At 39.5% G+C, this 19,011-nt stretch overlaps 2 protein-coding genes and 2 long non-coding RNA genes across 8 annotated transcripts in view; 2 read left to right on the top strand and 2 right to left on the bottom strand.

The window, feature by feature from the left end:
- The window catches only part of IPO7 (importin 7), a 55,911-nt gene extending 52,918 nt beyond the window's left edge, over positions 1-2,993 (top strand). The window contains exons 24-25 of the mRNA XM_072794112.1: positions 120-236; positions 857-2,993. Of these exons, the coding sequence (XP_072650213.1) occupies positions 120-236; positions 857-954 (215 nt within the window). The 3' untranslated portion in view covers positions 955-2,993. The remainder of the gene's footprint in view (positions 1-119; positions 237-856) is intronic.
- The window catches only part of LOC140614818 (uncharacterized), a 48,352-nt gene extending 35,777 nt beyond the window's left edge, over positions 1-12,575 (bottom strand). For both annotated transcript variants that reach the window (XR_012015591.1, XR_012015590.1), the window contains exons 1-2: positions 12,467-12,575; positions 3,609-3,720 (exon numbers count right to left, since the gene is read on the bottom strand). This is a non-coding gene — a long non-coding RNA (uncharacterized lncRNA). The remainder of the gene's footprint in view (positions 1-3,608; positions 3,721-12,466) is intronic.
- Positions 8,820-12,454, bottom strand: LOC140614820 (uncharacterized). The gene is made up of 2 exons (XR_012015593.1): positions 11,718-12,454; positions 8,820-11,462 (listed from the first exon to the last, which is right to left on the bottom strand). It is a non-coding gene; the product is annotated as an uncharacterized lncRNA (long non-coding RNA).
- Positions 12,576-12,609: 34 nt separating the features above from the next.
- Positions 12,610-19,011, top strand: part of ZNF143 (zinc finger protein 143) — a 60,080-nt gene continuing 53,678 nt past the window's right edge. For 2 of the 4 annotated variants that reach the window (XM_072794114.1, XM_072794113.1), the window contains exons 1-2: positions 12,664-12,740; positions 16,409-16,458. In XM_072794114.1, coding sequence (XP_072650215.1) covers positions 12,699-12,740; positions 16,409-16,458 — 92 coding nt within the window. In that variant the 5' untranslated portion in view covers positions 12,664-12,698. Of the gene's footprint in view, positions 12,741-16,408; positions 16,459-19,011 lie in introns of all 4 variants that reach the window. The other 2 variants (XM_072794116.1, XM_072794115.1) reach the window with 1 other exon arrangement.

The following is a 19,011-nucleotide window of genomic DNA, read 5'->3' as shown; positions in this document are numbered from 1 at the left end:
ATTATTATTGGGAAAATATAAAATAGATCAGAATTTAAGTACTAGAGGTGAAGTAGAAGGAACACAATAGAAAGGCCTCTTGTATTATTACTCTTTTTTCCCTTGTTTTCTTTTGATAGCTATACAAAATCGTAATCCTGTGTGGTATCAGGCTTTGACTCATGGTCTTAATGAAGAACAAAGAAAACAGTTACAGGATATAGCAACTCTGGCTGATCAAAGAAGAGCAGCTCATGGTATGTCAGTGGACCACAGCCTCTCTTGAATGCAATTTATGAGTTGATACAGCTTTAAAATTTTATATTAATGTTTTAAAATTATATAAAAGCTACAGTTACAGGTGATAGGAATTCAGAAGGAATGAAATGAAGAAATGAATTGTTTTTTGCCAAGTTGACTGATTTTAAGTGTAGTCCTAATAATTTTCTATAGGTCTTATTAGACTAATTTAATTTTCAAAGAAGTATCCTCCTTACAAAAAGCACAGCTCTCTAAGGTGTGGATTTGCCTGCACTAGATTTATTAGCTGTTACTCCCTTTGAAGACTGACTCCTGATTCAGTATTTGACTTAGGTGTATTTAAAGATTTTTTATTTTAACATCAGAAAGTGAAAGTTGGCCAAAAGTCTCCAGCATTCAACATGAGAGTTTATCTTCTCTCTGTAATGTACCTCTCTTCCTCTCTTACTCCTATACAAGAGAAGGAAGGAGGGGACAACTTTGGAACTTTGGCTAATACTAGTGGGTTAAGCTTTTGTAAATGTCTATCAATTCCTTCTCTTCTTCAAAGTAGTAAGATGATTAAATACCCTATTAAACTTTCACTTAAAAAATAAACTTTCACTTGTTTTTTTAGAATCCAAAATGATTGAGAAGCATGGAGGATACAAATTCAGTGCTCCGGTTGTGCCAAGTTCTTTCAATTTTGGAGGCCCGGCACCAGGGATGAATTGAGTTATCACTTTATTTCCTGCTGTGTGATTGTAGTGAAGAGCTTGTGTTCCTCCTAGTAGCGGTTCCAGAACTGGTTCATGTTATCTACTCTAAACTAATTGATCAATAGATGGACAGAAAAACCCAGGCAGTGGGACCTGATCATGCAACTTGGCACTGAAAAAGAAACCAGAGGGATTTCGGGGGGGAGGGCGGTAATTTGGGGGTGGTATTTTCTTTATTTTTTGAAGAAAGTAAGATTCTGACTGAAAGTTCAAGTGACACTGTGGAAATCTGAAACGAGGGGATGTCATGAAGGCAGCTTTTCTTTTTCTGAGGAAAAAATAGGCATGGGCTACAGGACTATTTAAAATGTCTCATTTACAGTATAAGCTCAAAGGTAGATGTAATTTTTACACCTATGAGTATTTGTCCGATTTCTGTCTCTTCTTCACCATTGGGTATCTATTCTTTATATGTAAATAAGATAAGGTAATCAATAGCCTTATTCAATCTTCATCATTTTCATTCATCAAAGATTGTTCCTATGTAGATTATTGGACATTTATTGTAGCACTACATAACTGATTAAAAAAAATCTGTAAATGAATTAGCACTTTCATATTGAAACAAGCCTGCTAGCCTATGTATAAAATAGCAAAATGTTTGCTGTTTATAAAAAGAAGGGATGTAATGGGGTGGGGGGCAGGGGTAATTTCAAGTTATTAATTTAAAAATGAACTAGCAATTTTGTACCTGGTGACTTTGTGGTGCACTCACCTCTGATAGTGACTTGAATTCGGTATGTTAAAAGGGGTTAGTGATATTTCATTGCTGCTAAAAAATGACAACTCCCTCTGTGTCCTGTTTTCTTAAAGCTCTCAGTGTACAAGTGGAGACTTGGATACAAGACCTTACTGTATCAAATAAGAAAGGTGATATTTGAAGCATGTAAATTGGATATAAAGTTCTACTCTTAAAGAGTTGATCAAAGAGTATGGCTAAACAACTATATATGCAATCTATTAAAAGAACTTAATTCGGCTATTATGTCTTGATTTGATTGCAGTTTTTTCCTAATTATAAAACTTTTTCTTCATTGGCCTGTTTTTATCCTGTACCTAGAAAGAGTGCAGAATGCACACTTTTAAAATTTAACACCTGCCCATATCCCCGTCTTCCTATCCCCTCTTGTTGATTGTGGTATCTGATCTTAAATAGCTAGGCTGAAGGCACACGGTTCCCTCCAAAAACCACTATTGATACCACTGCAAAAACAAGCCAGCAACAAAGACAATGTGGAGAGGTTGGCTTGCTTCCTTCTCTCCTAACTGCATGTTGAAAAATAAGCCTTTATTGATCTTAAACATCTGTCAGATGAGTCATACATTGGGTTATTTTTTTATATACATGTATACACACAATATTTCAAATTGAAAGCAACATCTCAATGGATTCAAAGCTATTAAATGCTGTTGTCTATAACAGACTAGGAAATTTATAACTGTAAAAATGAAACAAATGCACATATTGATATTTAAAATGCATAATGAAGAAAACCCATTGGTGTTGTGTTTTTCTTGTATGCCAATAATTAAGCCACTACTGTTGGCACTGTTTGGTTTTCTATTTTAACACTGAAGGAGTGAAAGTATTTCCTATATTTATGAATTTACTATGAAAATCTTGGCAAAAAAACAAAAAACAAAAAAAAATTGTCTGTCTAAAATGTGTGGGTGAAAACTGTTAATCAAGTGTGTTTCTACTTTTTTTCCCCCCAAGTTGGACACCATCTGTATACCCTAGGTTGCTTAAGGGGATTTCACTATTATATAAAATCAATAAAATTAAAACGGAGTAGTTGTATATATGCAACATTGTGTACAGAGGGGATATATTGAATAGTATTAAACATTTTTGTCTTCCTTTACCTTTTATCCCTTAATATCTAGTCTACTTTTTTAAATTTCAGACTTCAGTACTCTTTGAATTGATAATTCCAATTTTCACATTGTTATTGGAAAACCATATCTAATAAAGGTTTTAGTTATTCCCATGAACAGTATGAAAATTCTCATTTCCTGAGCTTTTATTCCAAGAAAATGTATTGGTATGTCTCTGAGAATAAGTTTTTTTGTCTCCTCTGTCATACAATCCAAACTAATCTCCATTTATAGATTTTAATTGAAAAAAAAAGATTTTAATTGAAATTAAAGACCTTAAAATTAAATTATATTTAATATTAAATAGTATTCATGTTAGTTTCTAAAGTATCAAATATATATCATTTATTTACAGTATTTCCTTAAATTTAACATCAAATTATAGTTTTTATAGATTATGCACCTTGATATTTGTCAGTGCTTCTGGATAAGGTTGTAGGACTTTGGATAAGAGTGTTTACAGACTTGTAATTGGTTGTGTGTAGATATTATTTAACATAAAGTCTTTCCCACAGTTTCACTAACCTGTAACTTATTTTTTAATTTATAGAAGTTAATTCTGATTTTGTTTGGGTTTCAATTTTTGTTTTGTCTAATGGCTGACAGTGTAGAATCTTCACTTTTTGGTAAACTTAAGCCATCTATTTTTTTTAATGTATTCATTTATCATTATTAAAGGAAGTTAATCTGTTTCTCTCCAGGTAATAAAATGATAATTACTAAGCTACATACCTTATCAAGATAGTGACTGCTGTGCTCACCCCTGGAAGAGACCAGAGTGTAGAGCAGGGGTGGCCAAACCACAGCCATGATTGTATGCTTCTTTTCGCCCTAGATGTAGGCCCTGAAGCAAGCATGAAGAAAAAGTCATTAGGAACTGTGTTAATATGACTAAACCATGTCTTTGGGAAGATCTAACACAATGCCTTAATCATAGTAGGCATTCCATAAGTGTTTGTAAAATGAATGACCTAAAATTACATTAAAACATCCATTACAAAAATGTCAGTTCTGTTTTATATAATTTAAATTTTGGTGAAGATTATCTGTGACTTTTTTTTTCTTTTTCTTTTTAGCATTCCTGAATTCTGTTTTACCCTTGATGAGATTGGCCACTCTTGCTATAGCACTTTGGTGAATGTGGTTCTTACAAAGGGAAACTAGATGGCCAGCTAGAAATCTAGGATTTTATTAATATGCAAGGAGAAAGTATCTTTTTTATAACGTTTTTTGTGAGGCAACACCCTCCCCTTCTAGGTTTTTAAAAGCATAAGTGATATGTCATATGTGTCTGGATTCTGCTTTCATGTATAGGTTGAAATTTGTCAGTTATACTCAATATTTGGATCCTATATTTAAATGCTTCCTGTCTGAGTCTTAAGATTTCTTTTAAAATCCTTTAATAAACTCAAACTAGAAATACAAGGAACTCCTCAACCTGAAAAAAGGCATGAACAAAAACCTAAAGCTAATTAATGGACATAGTGATGAGAAATTAAAATCTTACCCCTACAATCAAGAACCAGACAAGCAAGTTCCTTGTTGCCATTTTTATTCAGCATTGTACATAAGGCTGTAGCCAGGGCAATTAGGCAGGAAGAAGAAATAAAAGGCTTCCAGATTAGAAAGGAAGAGGGGAAACTATTTGCAGATGACATACATGATCTTGTATAAAGCTTATAGGAATCCCTACACAAAAAGACCTACTGACTTCATTATGGTTGCAAAACACAAGATTAATATTTAAAAAAATCAGTTGTATTTTTATACAACAGCAGTGAAATTAAATCCCACTTATATCCCCATAAAAAAATTTAGCAAAACTGAAAAACCCACTGTTGAAAACTGGAAACATTGAGACAAGACCTAAATAAATGGGAAGCTGTCCTACATTCGTGAATTAGAAGATAGTATCCTAAAGATGGCAGACCTCTCCAAATTGATCTATAGATTCTGTGTAATCCCTACAAAAAACAACTTTTTTTTTTTTGAGGAAATGAGAAACAATTTGCATATGCAAGGGACTCAAACTAGCCGAAACAAGCTTGAAAGCAAACATGATTTTGTAATCATGACAGTGGTACTGTGTAAGGATAGACATTTTATGCTGACTAATGGAATAAAATTGAGAGTTCAGAAATCCATAAGTTTATGGTCAATTGATTTTTGACAACAATGCCAAGACCATTCAGTATTAGAATAATCTTTTCAACCAGTGGTTCTGAGACAGCTGGGTATCTATACTCAAACCACATAAAAAATTAACTCAAAGTGGTTCAAAGATTTGTTTATTATTTTTTATTTTTTTGGTTCAAAGATTTAGATAGAAGATCTCAAACTCCAGGGCAGCAGCCTGGTTGGCTCAGCAGTTTAGTGCCACCTTCAGCCTAATCCAGGAAACCTGGGATGGAGTCCCACGTCAGGCTCCCCATGTGGAGCCTGCTTCTCTCTCTGCCTGTGTCTGCCTTTCTCTGTGTGTCTCTCATGAATTAAAAAAAATGAAAGTCTCAAACTCCAAAAAAAAATTTTTTTTAAGGATTTTATTCATGAGAGGCAGAGACCTAGGCAGAGGGAGAAGCAGGTTCCCTGCAATGAGCCCGATGTGGGACTTGATCCTGGACTTGAGAATCACACCCTGAGCCAAAGGCAAATGCTCAACCGCTGAGCCACCCAGGCGTCCCTATTGACATAAATCTTGGACTATAAATTAGGCAACAGTTTGTTGGATCTAACGCCAAAACACAAGCAACAAAAGATTAAACAGGTGATTTGAACTTCAAAATTTTAAATTGCTTCATTTTTCTTTTTTAAGAATTTTTTATTCAAGAGAGACACAGAGGAAGCAGAGACATAGGCAGAGGTAAAAGCAGGCTCCCCTCAGGAGCCTCAACCCCAGGATCACACCCTGAGCCAAAAAGCCTTAACCACCGAGCCATCCAGGTGTCCCTTTAAACTGCTTCAAAGGACACTACCAGCAAGTGAAAAGACAACCCAGAGATTATGAAAAAATATCTGCAAATCCTGAGTATATAGAGGACTCTTAGAACAAAGACACCAATTTAAAAAGGAATCGGGGTGCCTGGCTGGCTCAGTAGAGCAGGTGACAAGTTTTGGGTCATGAGTTCAAGCCCCATCCATGTTGGGTGAACCTACTGGAAAAAAATTTCTCCAAAGATAGATGGCCAATATCAGGAAAAGGTGTTGAACATCACTAGTCAGTAGGGAAATCACAAGGAAATATTTCACACCTACTAACATGTCTTAAGATGAACATTACAAGTTTGGTGAGGATGTGGAGAAATTGAAACCCTCATAAACTGCTGATAAAATGAAAATGCTTGGGATCCCTGGGTGGCGCAGCGGTTTGGCGCCTGCCTTTGGCCCAGGGCGCGATCCTGGAGACCCGGGATCGAATCCCATATCGGGCTCCCGGTGCATGGAGCCTGCTTCTCCCTCTGCCTATGTCTCTGCCTCTCTCTTTCTCTCTCTCTCTGTGACTATCATAAAATAAAAAAAAAAGAAAAGAAAAGAAAATGCTTATAGAAAAGTTTGGCAGTTCCTAGAAGACTGAAAATAGTGTAATTCAGAAATTCTACTGCTAGATACACATAACCAAAAGAAATGAAACATCTGCACAAAAACATGCACAATTGTTCATAGTAGCATTATAGCCAAAAGGTAGAAGAAACAACCCAAATAACCATTAATTGGTGGGTGGATAAAATGTATAGCCATACAGTCCTTTGGATATTAGGCAATAAAAAGTAATAAAGTACTGTTAAATGTTACAATGTGGATGAGCCTTGTGGCACCTGGGTGGCTCAGTGGTTGAGCGTCTGCTTTTGCCCTTGGTCATGATCCTGGAGTCCTGGGATCAAGTCCTACATTGTGCTTCCCATGTGGAGCCTCCTTCTTCCTCTGCCTATGTCTTTGTCTCTCATGAACAAATAAAATCTTAAAAGTGAATGAGCCTTGAAATTGTGAAGTCAGACAAAACTTTCTATTCATACGTAATGTCTAGAATTAAGTTCAGAGACAAAGTGGTGGTGTTGGGTGGAGAAGGAATGAAGAATTACTGCTAATGGGTGGTACAGGATTTCTTCTGGGGATGATGTTTTAGGTTAGATACTGGTGATGGTTTGTACAGCCATTTGAATATTCTAAAAGCTACTAAAGTAAACACAAAAATGGTGAATTTTATATGAATCTCAATTTTCAGTTTTGTTAAGTCTCAAATTTGGTTAAAGTTCTCTAAAGATAACATGAAATGTTTCTAAACTTAAAAGTTTTATTCATAAAAAAAGTTTTATTCATGATTATTTAGTTGTAAGTAGTCTAGAGATTGGGAGTAAATAGTTTGAGATTGTATCTCCCCATATTTCGTTTTGCTACTAGTTCATTTGTTTATTGTTAAGTAACTCTAGGCCCAACATGGGTTTTGAACACAGTACCCCAAGATCAAGACTCACATACTCCACGGAGCCGGCCAGATGCCCTGTTCATATTTTATATCCATCACCCTATCAAACAGCCCTATTAGCTGTAGTTGGTGCCAAAGTTTTGGGGGATGGTCCTTAAAATTCTTGTTTTCCTGTAAATGTGGCTCCTCTGTTGTATCTTTTAATAGAACACATAGTATTAGGAATTTAAGACAGCCAAACTTTTTTTTTTTTTCCTCAGAATTACAGCACTGGGTGTTTCTCTATAGAATAGTACCAATCTGAGCAGCCCGGGTGGCTCACCAGTTTAGCGCCACCTTCAGCCCAGGGCCTGATCCTGGAGACCCAGAATCGAGTCCCAAGTTGGGCTCCGTATGGAGCCTGCTTCTCCAACTCTTTTGGCTCAGGTCGTGATCTCAAACTCTTGAGACTGAGCCTCCTGTCAGGCTCCACACTCATTGGGGAATTGTCTTGGAATTCTCTCCCTCTCCATGTACCCCTCCCTCAGGCTTGTGTATGCACGCTCATTCACTCACAAAAATAAATCTTTAGGGGAAGCCCGGGTGGCTCAGCGGTTTAGTGCCGCCTTCAGCCCAGGGCCTGATCCTGGAGACCAGGGATCGAGTACCACATCAGGCTCCTTGCATGGAGCCTGCCTCTCTCTCTCTCTCTGCCTCTGTCTCTCACGAATAAATAAAGTCTTTAACAACAAAAAAATATAATAAATCTTACAAAAAATTGCCATTTTGTCTCAAGATTGTTTACCAGGGGTGCCAGGTGGCTCAGTCAGTTGAGCATCTGACTCTTGGTTGTGACTCAGGTCATGATTTTAGGCCCTAATATCAAGCCCTGAATCAGGTTCAAACCAGGTTCTGCATGGAATTCTGCTTATTCCTCCCCCACCCCTCCCCCTGCTTGTGTGTGCACTCACTCTCTAAAATCAAATCTTAAAAAAGAAATTTAAAAAGGTTATTTTCCCAGAAAAATAAAATCATGTTAAAATCTGTGGTTCCATTCTTGGACTACTCACTACTTACTCTGCTGAAATGCTGCAGATTTACTATGCATATTAACGAAACTGGTTTCCCTTCTATAATGCTCTAAAGTGTAATTAGAAACCAAAATGATAGCTAGAATGTTGTCAAGGTAGCCAGTGTCAAGAGACACTTGGAATCTTAAGGGGCTTTATTTTTTTTATAATAAATTTATTTTGTATTGGTGTTCAATTTACCAACATACAGAATAACACCCAGTGCTCATCCCGTCAAGTGCCCCCTTCAGTGCCCGTCACCCATTCACCCCCACCCACCCCCTCCTCCCCTTCCACCACCCCTAGTTGGTTTCCCAGAGTTAGGAGTCTTTATGTTGTCTCCCTTTCCGATATTTCCCACACATTTCTCCCTTCTCTTAAGGGGCTTTAGAAGATTTATAATATTTTATACATGGAGAGTATATTTTCCTCTTAGTTTGCAACTAAAACATAAATTAACCACAACAGGTAAACTTTGAAGCTATTTGAGTGATTTTATTCAAATGGAGTTAACAAATTGGTCGAAGGATAGAGTTAGTAAAAAAAGAGAAAGAAACTGCATTCATATTGGCATTATTATAAGTTTAGTTTTTGAAGTACAGGAACTCATACAATTAGCCATGAACAATATTACCAGTTGTAGGATACCTAGGCTGTCATCAGCATATATACCAAGAACTGATACTGGGATTTTTAAATAGCCTAGTCATATACTGCCTAAAGTATGTTCTAGTTGAACCTTGATTAGTGTGGAAGCTGAATGAAGTTAACCTAATGAGTTTATTACAAACAAGGACTTAACTCTGGGTCCCTGAGCTCTATGGAACTTCAAGCTTTTTCTTTTTTAAAATATTTATTAGGGATCTCTGAGTGGCTCAGCAATTTAGTGCCTGCCTTCGGCCCAGGGTGTATTCCTGGAATCTGGAATAGAGTCCTGCGTCCCTGCAGCCTACTTATCCCTCTGCTTGTGTCTCTGCCTCTCTCTCTCTCTCTCTCATGAATAAATAAAATCTTTAAAAATAATAATAAAATGTTTATTAGAGTGTAAACATGAGAGGAGAGAGCAGAGGGAGAATTTTTTTTTTTAAAGATTTTATTTATTTATTCATGAGAGACACAGAGAGAAAGAGAGGCAGAGACACAGGCAGAGGGAGAATCAGGCTCCATGCAGGGAGCTCGACATGGGACTCGATCCCGGGTCTCCAGGATCACACCTCAGGCTGAAGGCAGCGCTACGCCGCTGCGCCACTGGGGCCGCCTGGGAGAGAGAATCTTGAGCAGACTCCCTGCTGAACAGAGCCCAAGGTGGGACTGGATCTCAGGGCCCTGAGATCATGACCAAAACTGAAACCAAGATTGGAAGCTTAACCAACTAAGCCACCTAGGTGCTCTAGAACTTCAAACCTGTAGTACATCTCTCATAGTTTTCATCTGAATTTCAAAGGAATTATCAAGGTGCTTAAGAACCACTGCTGTATACCATTAAAGTGAGAATTAAGAGACAGGCTAACATTTAACTTAATGGAGAACAAGCTACTAGTTTGGTTTTAAATTGTTTAGTTTGGTTGAGCGTCTGCCTTCAGCTCAGGGCATGATCCCGGGTCCGGAGATTGGGTCCCACATTGGGCTCCCCATAGGAAACCTGGTTCTCCCTTTGCCTGTGTCTCTGCCTCTCTCTGTGTGTGTGTCTCTTGTAAATAAGTAAACTCTAAAAAAAAAAAAAAAAATTAATTCTTTAGTGTTAAAAAATATTTACAAATTCATGATGAAAACATTCAAATTACTGAACTAAGTGACCTAAAACATCTTCTCCCAGAAACAATTTTGTGTCCTTTTCCTTAGCACATAGTGGTCGTGTCATTGTACGAATATGCCAAAATTATCCATTCTCTACAAAGTGCTGAGTTACTGAAAGAATGTTAAAAAACATATGATGGGGGATCCCTGGGTGGCGCAGCGGTTTGGCGCCTGCCTTTGGCCCCGGGCGTGATCCTGGAGACCCAGGATCGAATCCCACATCCAGCTCCCGGTGCAGGGAGTCTACTTCTCCCTCTGCCCGTGTCTCTGCACCCCCTCCCCGCTCTCTGTGACTATCATTAATAAATAAAAATTAAAAAAAAAAACATATGATGGGAGCAGTTTTTAAAGCATTTGTTTAGAAATCTTAGCCTACTTAGAAAATTGAGGAAATGGGACAGCTTTATTTAAGAGCCTGGACTAGCACTGATTGAAAGGATTTTCAACAAGCCATTTGTTTGACAAAATGTACTAAGATATGAGACAGGGAGTGATTTGGGGAAAATCTGAAGATTATGAATGGCCCTGAAGAACTATGTACACTTGAACTCCGTTCTACAGTCTGGTAAATACTGTTAACACGAAGTTTCACTACCCGTGACAAAATCAGAATTAAGGTTTCTCTCTGAATCATTAGACTTATAGCACCCTATCCACTACCACTCAGTTTTTACAACCATTCAGAAGATTCTAGGAATACAAAGATATCTTGTAATTGCATCCTATAACTACAAAGGGATTTTAAAATTGATATTTTGTACTCAATCCTTAATGAATAGACTAAAGACCTGGGACTCATTATAACTGGCTGAGGTACGTAAAAGTATTCCTTTTTTTTTTAAAGATTTTATCTATTTATTCATGAGAGACAGAGAGAGACAGACATAGGCAGAGGGAGAAGCAGGCTCCATGCAGGAAGCTTGATGTGGGACTCAATCCCAGGTCTCCAGGATCATGCTCTGGGCCAAAGGCAGGCACCAAACCGCTGATCCACCCAGGCACCCCCACGTAAAACTATTTTGATTAATGACATTTGTTTATAAAATGCAAAAGAACATCTGGAAGGTACTGAAAATATAAAACACCTTGTTTTTCATCTGAGCAATACTCTGTGACAAAGAGAATGTATCCATTGGGTACATATCTGTTTTGTAAGCCAATTCCTCAAGCTTCAAGTCACCTAATCCAGCTTTGTGTCACATTTTTTTTCATCTTTATAAGGGCCTAAGAAATAGTAACTATTTCATCTCAAACTAGACTCAGTAGGCTGGCTATCTTGAACATCCTTTTGCTTTCATCTTCCGGCAATCCCATAATCACCTGAAATGCAAAAGTCACCAAGTCAAACGTCCAGCTCTCCAGTTACCGTAAGCAGGTCACCAACGTGCTGAAGCGACCAGCCACCTCATCCTAACTCCCTGATTCTACACCTGGAATACCCGACCGAACAAATCCTGTCTCCACACTATCTCACCTTTCCTCAGCCTTGTTGTCAAAGCAAATGAACACTTAACAAAAAAAACTCGTTATTTCCAGTAGTTTGGAAAAAGTCTGAGAGCTACGAGAAACTATTACCTGAACTTCACCACTGAATCGTAGCCATTCTTAATAGTTCTGGGGAGCCCAAGTCAATCCTCTTCCTGCCCTCCTAACCTTCAATTCGCAACACAAAGAAAAGGGAAAGTAAAAACGAAGGTAGCGACACCCTTACAGCCGACTTCAAACTTAGAGCCTAAGCAACATGAAAGCGCAGAGGCATCCGCAGCGTCTCCCAGCCAAGTCGAAGACGACCACCCAGTCGCCACGCTCCGTCGGGAGTTTCGGCAGGAGCCGGGAGCCCACTCCCCCAGCAAATGATGCCCCGGCGACTTGAAAAGCGCGAGCAGGCTTGGCAGCCAGGGACCAGCATACAGCAGCTCTTGGGAGGGCAGAGCCCTCTCCCCAAATCAAAGGCCTCAGCCGGAACCGAGAGCCCCCAGGGAGCCGTCAGGCGTCTTTTTTCTGTCCTAGCGCCCCCTACCACCTTCCTTCCAACGGGGCGACACTCATCAATCGCTAGGCAAAGCTCAACCAGTCTCCCGACCGCGCTCCGGGAAGCCCACCGGGAGAGCCAAGGCCACCTCCTAGCCCCTGTGGGGAAAATGGCGCCTGTCACCCCTTCTCCCTCCCGGCTAGTCACAAGGACCAACCTCCCTCCCTCGCTACAAAATGGCGTCTCCCGCTGGGGCCCCAGAATCGGCATAAATCACTTGTCAGCGAGGCGGTAACAGCCTAGGACGAGCGGTCCTGCCAACCAGTCAGACACAGACGCTTTGATTCCGCACCTTGCACAAGCCATTCAGGCGCTGGATGCAAGGCCGGACGAGGCCAACGTCACGAAAAGGGGGCGTGAACGAGGCGGTCCCCTTTCGCGTCGCCTAAATTTGAGCCAATGGCAAGCAAGGAGCGTCTCGTGAGTGGCGTAAGGACCGCCCAATGGAGGCTGGGGGCGGACCTCAGACTCGCTATGCGGGTTGCGGGGCCTGGGGGCCGGGCGGCTGTTTCCTGTCCTGGTGCATGGTGGTCGGACGAAGGAATTGTTGGAAAATTTTCTCGGAGGTTCGTATATAAATGTGTTTTTACCCAGTGTGCATTATTCTCCGCCCGGCCGCCGCCCTCAGCGCGGCGGCGCGGGCCCGCTCGGGCCCGGGCTCTGACTCCGGCTGCTCAGCCTTCGCCGCAGGCCCTGCCGATCCCACGGCCGGCCTCGGTAGCGGCGCCTGGGCAGAAGCGGAGTTTATTAATAACCCGCGGCCGCCACTCTGGGGCGGCGGAGCTTTTCTCGCTGAGGACGCACCCCCCCCCCCCCTTGTCTCTGCGCTTTGCGCCCCGCCTGTTCCCCTCAGGGGACCGCGGTGGGGAGGGAGTGAAGGAGGGGAGGGTGGAGCCCTCGGGAGCCTGGCGGCGCTTCTCGGCTTGACCTCCGCGCGGGGCGAGTCCCCTGACGCCGCCGAGGCAAAGCTCCTCCGGCTGGGACGCCGGGCCACGGTGCGCACCAGGCCCCAGCCCGACGGCGGCGGCAGGACTGGCCCGGGGCCCGCTCGGCATCCCGTCTGCAGATCGCACCCAGAATTTCCTCCCACCTATTATCATGCACGAATTCCTTGTTTCACTTTTTTTTTTTTTTTTAATTATTTATAGGTTGCTGAGGCCTAACATCAAATATTAGAAATTGTCAGTTTTATCATTGCCCTTTTCCCTCGGTTTTGGCCAAAGTTAACGAATCTTTCACTTGCTTTGTGCTGTATTCTTGTGGAACGTGAACCAAATTTTATTCCCTCCCCTGTTGATTTTTAAAACATTTTATGCCCCCCCTCCCGCATTAACGAAGTTAAGCAAAAAATAGGAAGTGTATCATTGCTAAACCCATTATTTGTTTAAAATCAACTTCAGCCATTGCTTTGGAAGTGTCTAATCAGCTGGTATAATCAAGTAGGGGGTGTGATGAAAAATTGTAGGTTCAGTCAAGGTTGCCTTTTTCCTGAGTTACTAGAAAATACGTCTTGCTGAGTAAAAAAATCTGTGTGGTATTTAATATTTGGTCTTACTGAATGCCTAGTTTCATTGTTAAAGTGTTTAGTAAGAAAACAAGTGAGGAGATCACTAAATAATACGGTGCCGAATTTTATCCAGGTGTATTTTGACTACAGAAAATAATTATTTGGCATTTTACAAATACTTGAGTGGCTGTTTTTTCCATAACACCCTTTTATTTTTTTTTAAAGTAATACCTTTATTGATATAATTTACATACCTTACAATTCAGCCATTTGAAGTGTGTAATTAGGTAGTTTGATAAATTCAATTGTGCCTCCATCACCACAATCCATTTTAAAACATGTTCACCCCAAAAAGAAACTGTACCAGTTGTTACTCTCCGTTTAGCCTTAAACCTGCCCCCTTCCCCAACCACTACTCTGTGGATTTGCCTATTCTGAACATTTCACGTAAACAGAATCACACAGTATGTGAACTTTTGTGACTGGTTTTTTTTCACAGCGTAATATTTTAAAAGTTCATTAATATTATAGCTGGTGTCAGTACCTCATTTCTTTTTATTGCCAGATAATATTTCATTGTATGGACCTAAGTTTTATTTAAACATTCATCTGTTGATGGACATTTGGTGTTTCACTTTTTGTCTATTTTACATAATGCTGTGAACATTTGTGTACAAGTTTTTGTGTGGGCGTATACTTTCTTTTCTCTGAGATATATACATATATACCTAGGAGTAGAATTTCTTGGTTATTATGATAACTCTATGCTCAACCTTTTGAGGAACTGTAGAACTTTTCCAAAGTGGCTGCACCATTTTGCATTCCTCTCGGCAGTGTGTGAGAGTTCTCATATCTTTGGCAACACTTGTTATTATCAGTCTTTCTGATGGTTACCACCCTAGGTGGTATAAAGTGATATCTCTTGTGATTTTGATTTGCATTTCCCAATGGCTAATGGTATTAATTAAGCATGTTTCTCGTGTATTTATTGGCCATGTGTACACCTTCTTTGGAGAAATGTCTGTTTGGATCTTTTCCCCATTTTGAAATTGGATTGTTTGTCTATTACTGAGTTGTAAATTGGGTATTGCAGTGGAATAAGCATTCATCATGTTCTTCAGGGAATGATGATGACCTACCTGGATTAGGCAATTATGCCTCCACCATTACTTTAGTTATTATTATTTATGATGCATATGCCATTTATTATCATGTAGGGAGAACTTTCTGAGTCCTGAGGTTTTTGTGATTACTTTATTTTCAAGTTTTTATCCAGATTTCTTTTTCTTTTAAATCTGAGGTTTTACCTAGTTCTGAGTCTTTTTGCTCCTGGCTTGATTTCAGGACATAAATTTCTTAAAGAGTTGTATTGTGTCATTACTTCATTCTGTGCTTAGTTTGCGTTCATTTTAAGGGATGACCTTTATAGGAGAGTGTTTTAAACTTTATTTATTTTTATTTATTTATTTAGCAGAGAGATGGGGGTGGGGTGGGGGGGGAAGCATAAGCAGAGAGAGTGGCAGGCAGAGGGAAAGGGAGAAGCCGGCTCCCCACTGAGCAGAGAGCTGGATGTGTGGCTGGATCCCAGGACCCTGGGATCATGACCTGAGCAGAAGGTAAATGCTCAGCTGAGCCACCCAGACACCGCCCCAAACTTTATTGTATGTCAATCAAAATAATTTTGTTTTTAAGATGGATTTAGACTGAATCCTTATAGAAAAAAAAATTGAAAACAATGATACACTTGTCCACACTTTCCCATAAATCTAATCCAAATTTAAAACTGCTGCAGGAGCTCGATCTGACTTCATGGCATTTTATATTCTGTAGCTCCAGTTTTCTAAAAACATAACGTTTTTCATTTGACCCAAGATGGGTACTTGGATGTTTGGTTTATTTTTCCAAGTGAGGTGTAATGTTAGACTATAAAGGCTGGGACTCAGGTAACTTTCCCCAGTTGGAACTGAACTTTCTCATCAAAGAGTGGACTTCATTCGCAATGTTCCCAAATTTGTAGTTGATTTAGAAGAAATTCAGGGTCTAGAAAAAAACCTCGAACAAGAAAAATAGTTCAATAAAATGTGGATTTTCTTTCTTCCCCTTAAAAAAAAAAAAAAAAAAAAAAAAAAACTGCTGCAGGGATGCCTGGGTCGCTCAGCGATTGAGCATCTGCCTTCCTCTCAGGGCATGATCCCTGGGCCCGGGGATCGGGGCCTGGGGTTTGAGTTCTGCATCCGGTTCCCTGCAGGGAGCCTGCTTCTGCCTCTGCCTATGTCTCTGCCTCTCATGAACAAATAAATTAAATCTTTTTTAAAAATTAAAGAGTAATAAATACATAAATAAAACTATGCTGCAGGAATGCCTGGCTGGCTCAGTCAGTAGAGCATGTGACTTTTGACCTTGGGGTGGTGAGTTTGAGCCCCACATTGGATGTGGAGATTATAAATAAACTTTCAAAATCCCATCATCAACTATCATCTCATGAAATATATTAAAACTATGCTGCAGTGGGAACTCTGCACCCTGTGGAAATAACTTGTCCATTAATGTGTAGACATAGGCATTTAACCACAAACTACATTTTTTTTTGTACTTAAAATGCCCCTTAGAACTTAATTTCAGCTGGGCACTGAGTTAAATGACTTGTTGAGTGATTTACATATATACATAAAATTATTATATTTGATGTGAACCTAAGTAAGTACTAGAGTTATCCCTATTTTACAGGTGAGTCAACTGAAGTTTGGAGTAACTTATCCACTTATTTTACAGCAAAGGTAGGACTTGACCCAGTGTTTGGCTCAAGCCTAGTCTCTTGCCTCGGTTATTCAGTAACATACCACATTCCTACTTCTTTACCTTCTTTACCTATTATATACCAAAATATAATATGTCTGTAGTTCCTAGAAAGATAAACTATTTTGAGTACTGTACCTAATACAGCATAGCAGGGATGTTATTGTGTTATTTATGTGTATTGTTAAATAATGACGAATGGCTTTGGCCTTGTGTTGAAAAATAGAGAATTTTTTTTTGTAGTGCAGATGTAATGGTCACAAGAAGTTGGAATCATTTAAATCAATGACACTTTATGTATGCTATATACACACAGTACAAGTAACATATAAAAGGTGAGGCATGATGAAAAGAGCATTAGAATAAAATAAGACATAGTCTTTAATACTCTCTTAGGCAGTTAATTATCCATGTCTTTATATGAACTATATTCATTTTTCAGCAAATATTTAGTGTATACATGTGACAGACATTCTTGTAGGCACTGAGAATTCAGGGGTGAACAACACAGATGGGGGCCCAGCCATGATGGAACTTAGAGTTCACTTAGAAATTCTGATAAGTACTTTGAAAGAGATAAAGTTCTGTGGTAAAGAATAGGGGATGGTGGTAGAACGGATATTTTAGGTAAGTGACATGGAATAGTATGTGCTAAAGCAGGAAGGACAACATGGCTGGATGTATACAATGGAGGACATTTGTAAAGCACGCAACATGAGTTATATCAAACTCATTAGATACTTACTGAGTATATAATCTTAGGTGTCAAAATTTTAAAGACCCATAGAACACAGTACCTACCCTTGAAGGTTTATAGTCTAATTGGGCAGACTGGACCTGGGATTTAAAGAGGTAAGAGGAGAGAAGAGCAGTAGATATCAGTAATCAAGCCTTTCAGCCACAAACAAGGTTCCTGAATCTCCCTTTCCACACCTATAGAAAGAAAACTGGCAGGTTTTTGAGGACATCTTGAGTGGTAAGGGCTTTATATTGCATAATTTCACTTCTTACAATGGCCCTATCAGGTAGGTATTCTCCCCTTTTTTTTTTTTTTTTTTTTTTTTTTCCAAAAGAGAAAACAGAAGCTCAGCAGCAGGTTAATTGCTCAGGAACTGAACAGCATTTAAATGCAGACCATACCAGCAAATTATTAAGCCATATACAGATGAAACCTATGATAAAAATCTGATTAGTAATTCATGGTGATCTAAGCTACAAGCCAAATAGCAAATACTGTAAGATTCAAATGATGACAGATCTGGCAACTAAGGAACAGAGTCACCACAGAAGAGCCAGTGACAATTAAAAGCTGTTCCCTATGGCTGGACTGCCCTTTCTACTACTCCTACCCCTGGGAAATATTTACTTATCATTTTATGCCCAAATTTACATACCATCATCTTTGCATCCCTGAGGCAACGTTAGGTGCTCCTTACTATGTTAATGCTTCTGTTTATAGGTTTTTTTTTTAAGATTTTATTTATTTGAGAGAAAGAGTGACAGAGAACACGAGCTGGGAGGAGGGAGATCCAGGCTTGCAGGGAGCCTGACCTGGGTCTCAATCCCAGGACCTCAGAATCACAACCTGAGCTGAAGGCAGATCCAACCAACCGAGCCACCCAGGCGCCCCAGTAGTTTTATTTTTTTAAATCATGAAAGTCATACATGGAAAAAAAAAAAAAAAAACTTTATAGAATGTATACAGTAAACATTAAAAGTCCTTTCTCCACTACACCCCCATCTCCTAATCCTTTGTGGGAGGTAACCATTTGAGGGTTTTTTTTTTTTTTCCATTTGAGTTTTTAAATGTAAATACTGGCATATGCAGGTACTTAAATCCTTTTTTTTTTTTTTTTTTGAGATTTTATTTATTTATTCATGAGAGACACAGAAAGAGAGAGGCAGGCTCCATGCAGGGAGCCCAATGTGGGACTCCATCCCAGGACTCCAGGTTCACACCCTGAGCCTACTGCAGACATTTAACCGCTGAGCCACCCAGGCATCCCCTTAAATACATTTTTAAAAACATGAATACAGTTATAAATACTCTTCTGCAATTTGCTTTTTCTCCCACTTGCAATATATCTTGGATATATTTCCTACCATTTCATATCTATCCCATTCTTTTTCATGTCTGCATGTTTCATATATGGATGTCCTATAATCTATTTGTTCTTTTGGGTGCACTTTTAGATTGTTGATTATTTTTTGCTGTTATAAATAATACTACAATGAACTTTGCACACTTAAGAGAGTGATAAGTCCCAAGAAGAATTACTTCGTTGAAGATTTGTGTTTAAAATATTGATAGCAGGGGATCCCTGGGTGGCACAGTGGTTTAGCGCCTGCCTTTGGCCCAGGGTGCGATCCTGGGGACCCGGGATTGAATCCCACGTCGGGCTCCCGGTGCATGGAGCCTGCTTCTCCCTCTGCCTGTGTCTCTGCCTCTCTCTCTCTCTCTCTCTCTCTCTCTATCATAAGTAAATAAAAATTAAAAAAAAAAATATTGATAGCGGGCAGCCCCAGTGGCCCAG

Source organism: Canis lupus, chromosome 23 (assembly GCF_048164855.1).
Source record: "Canis lupus baileyi chromosome 23, mCanLup2.hap1, whole genome shotgun sequence".
NCBI classification, from domain to species: domain Eukaryota; kingdom Metazoa; phylum Chordata; class Mammalia; order Carnivora; family Canidae; genus Canis; species Canis lupus.
Note: the sequence above shows the minus strand (reverse complement) of the source record. Positions and strands in the feature narration are given on the sequence as shown.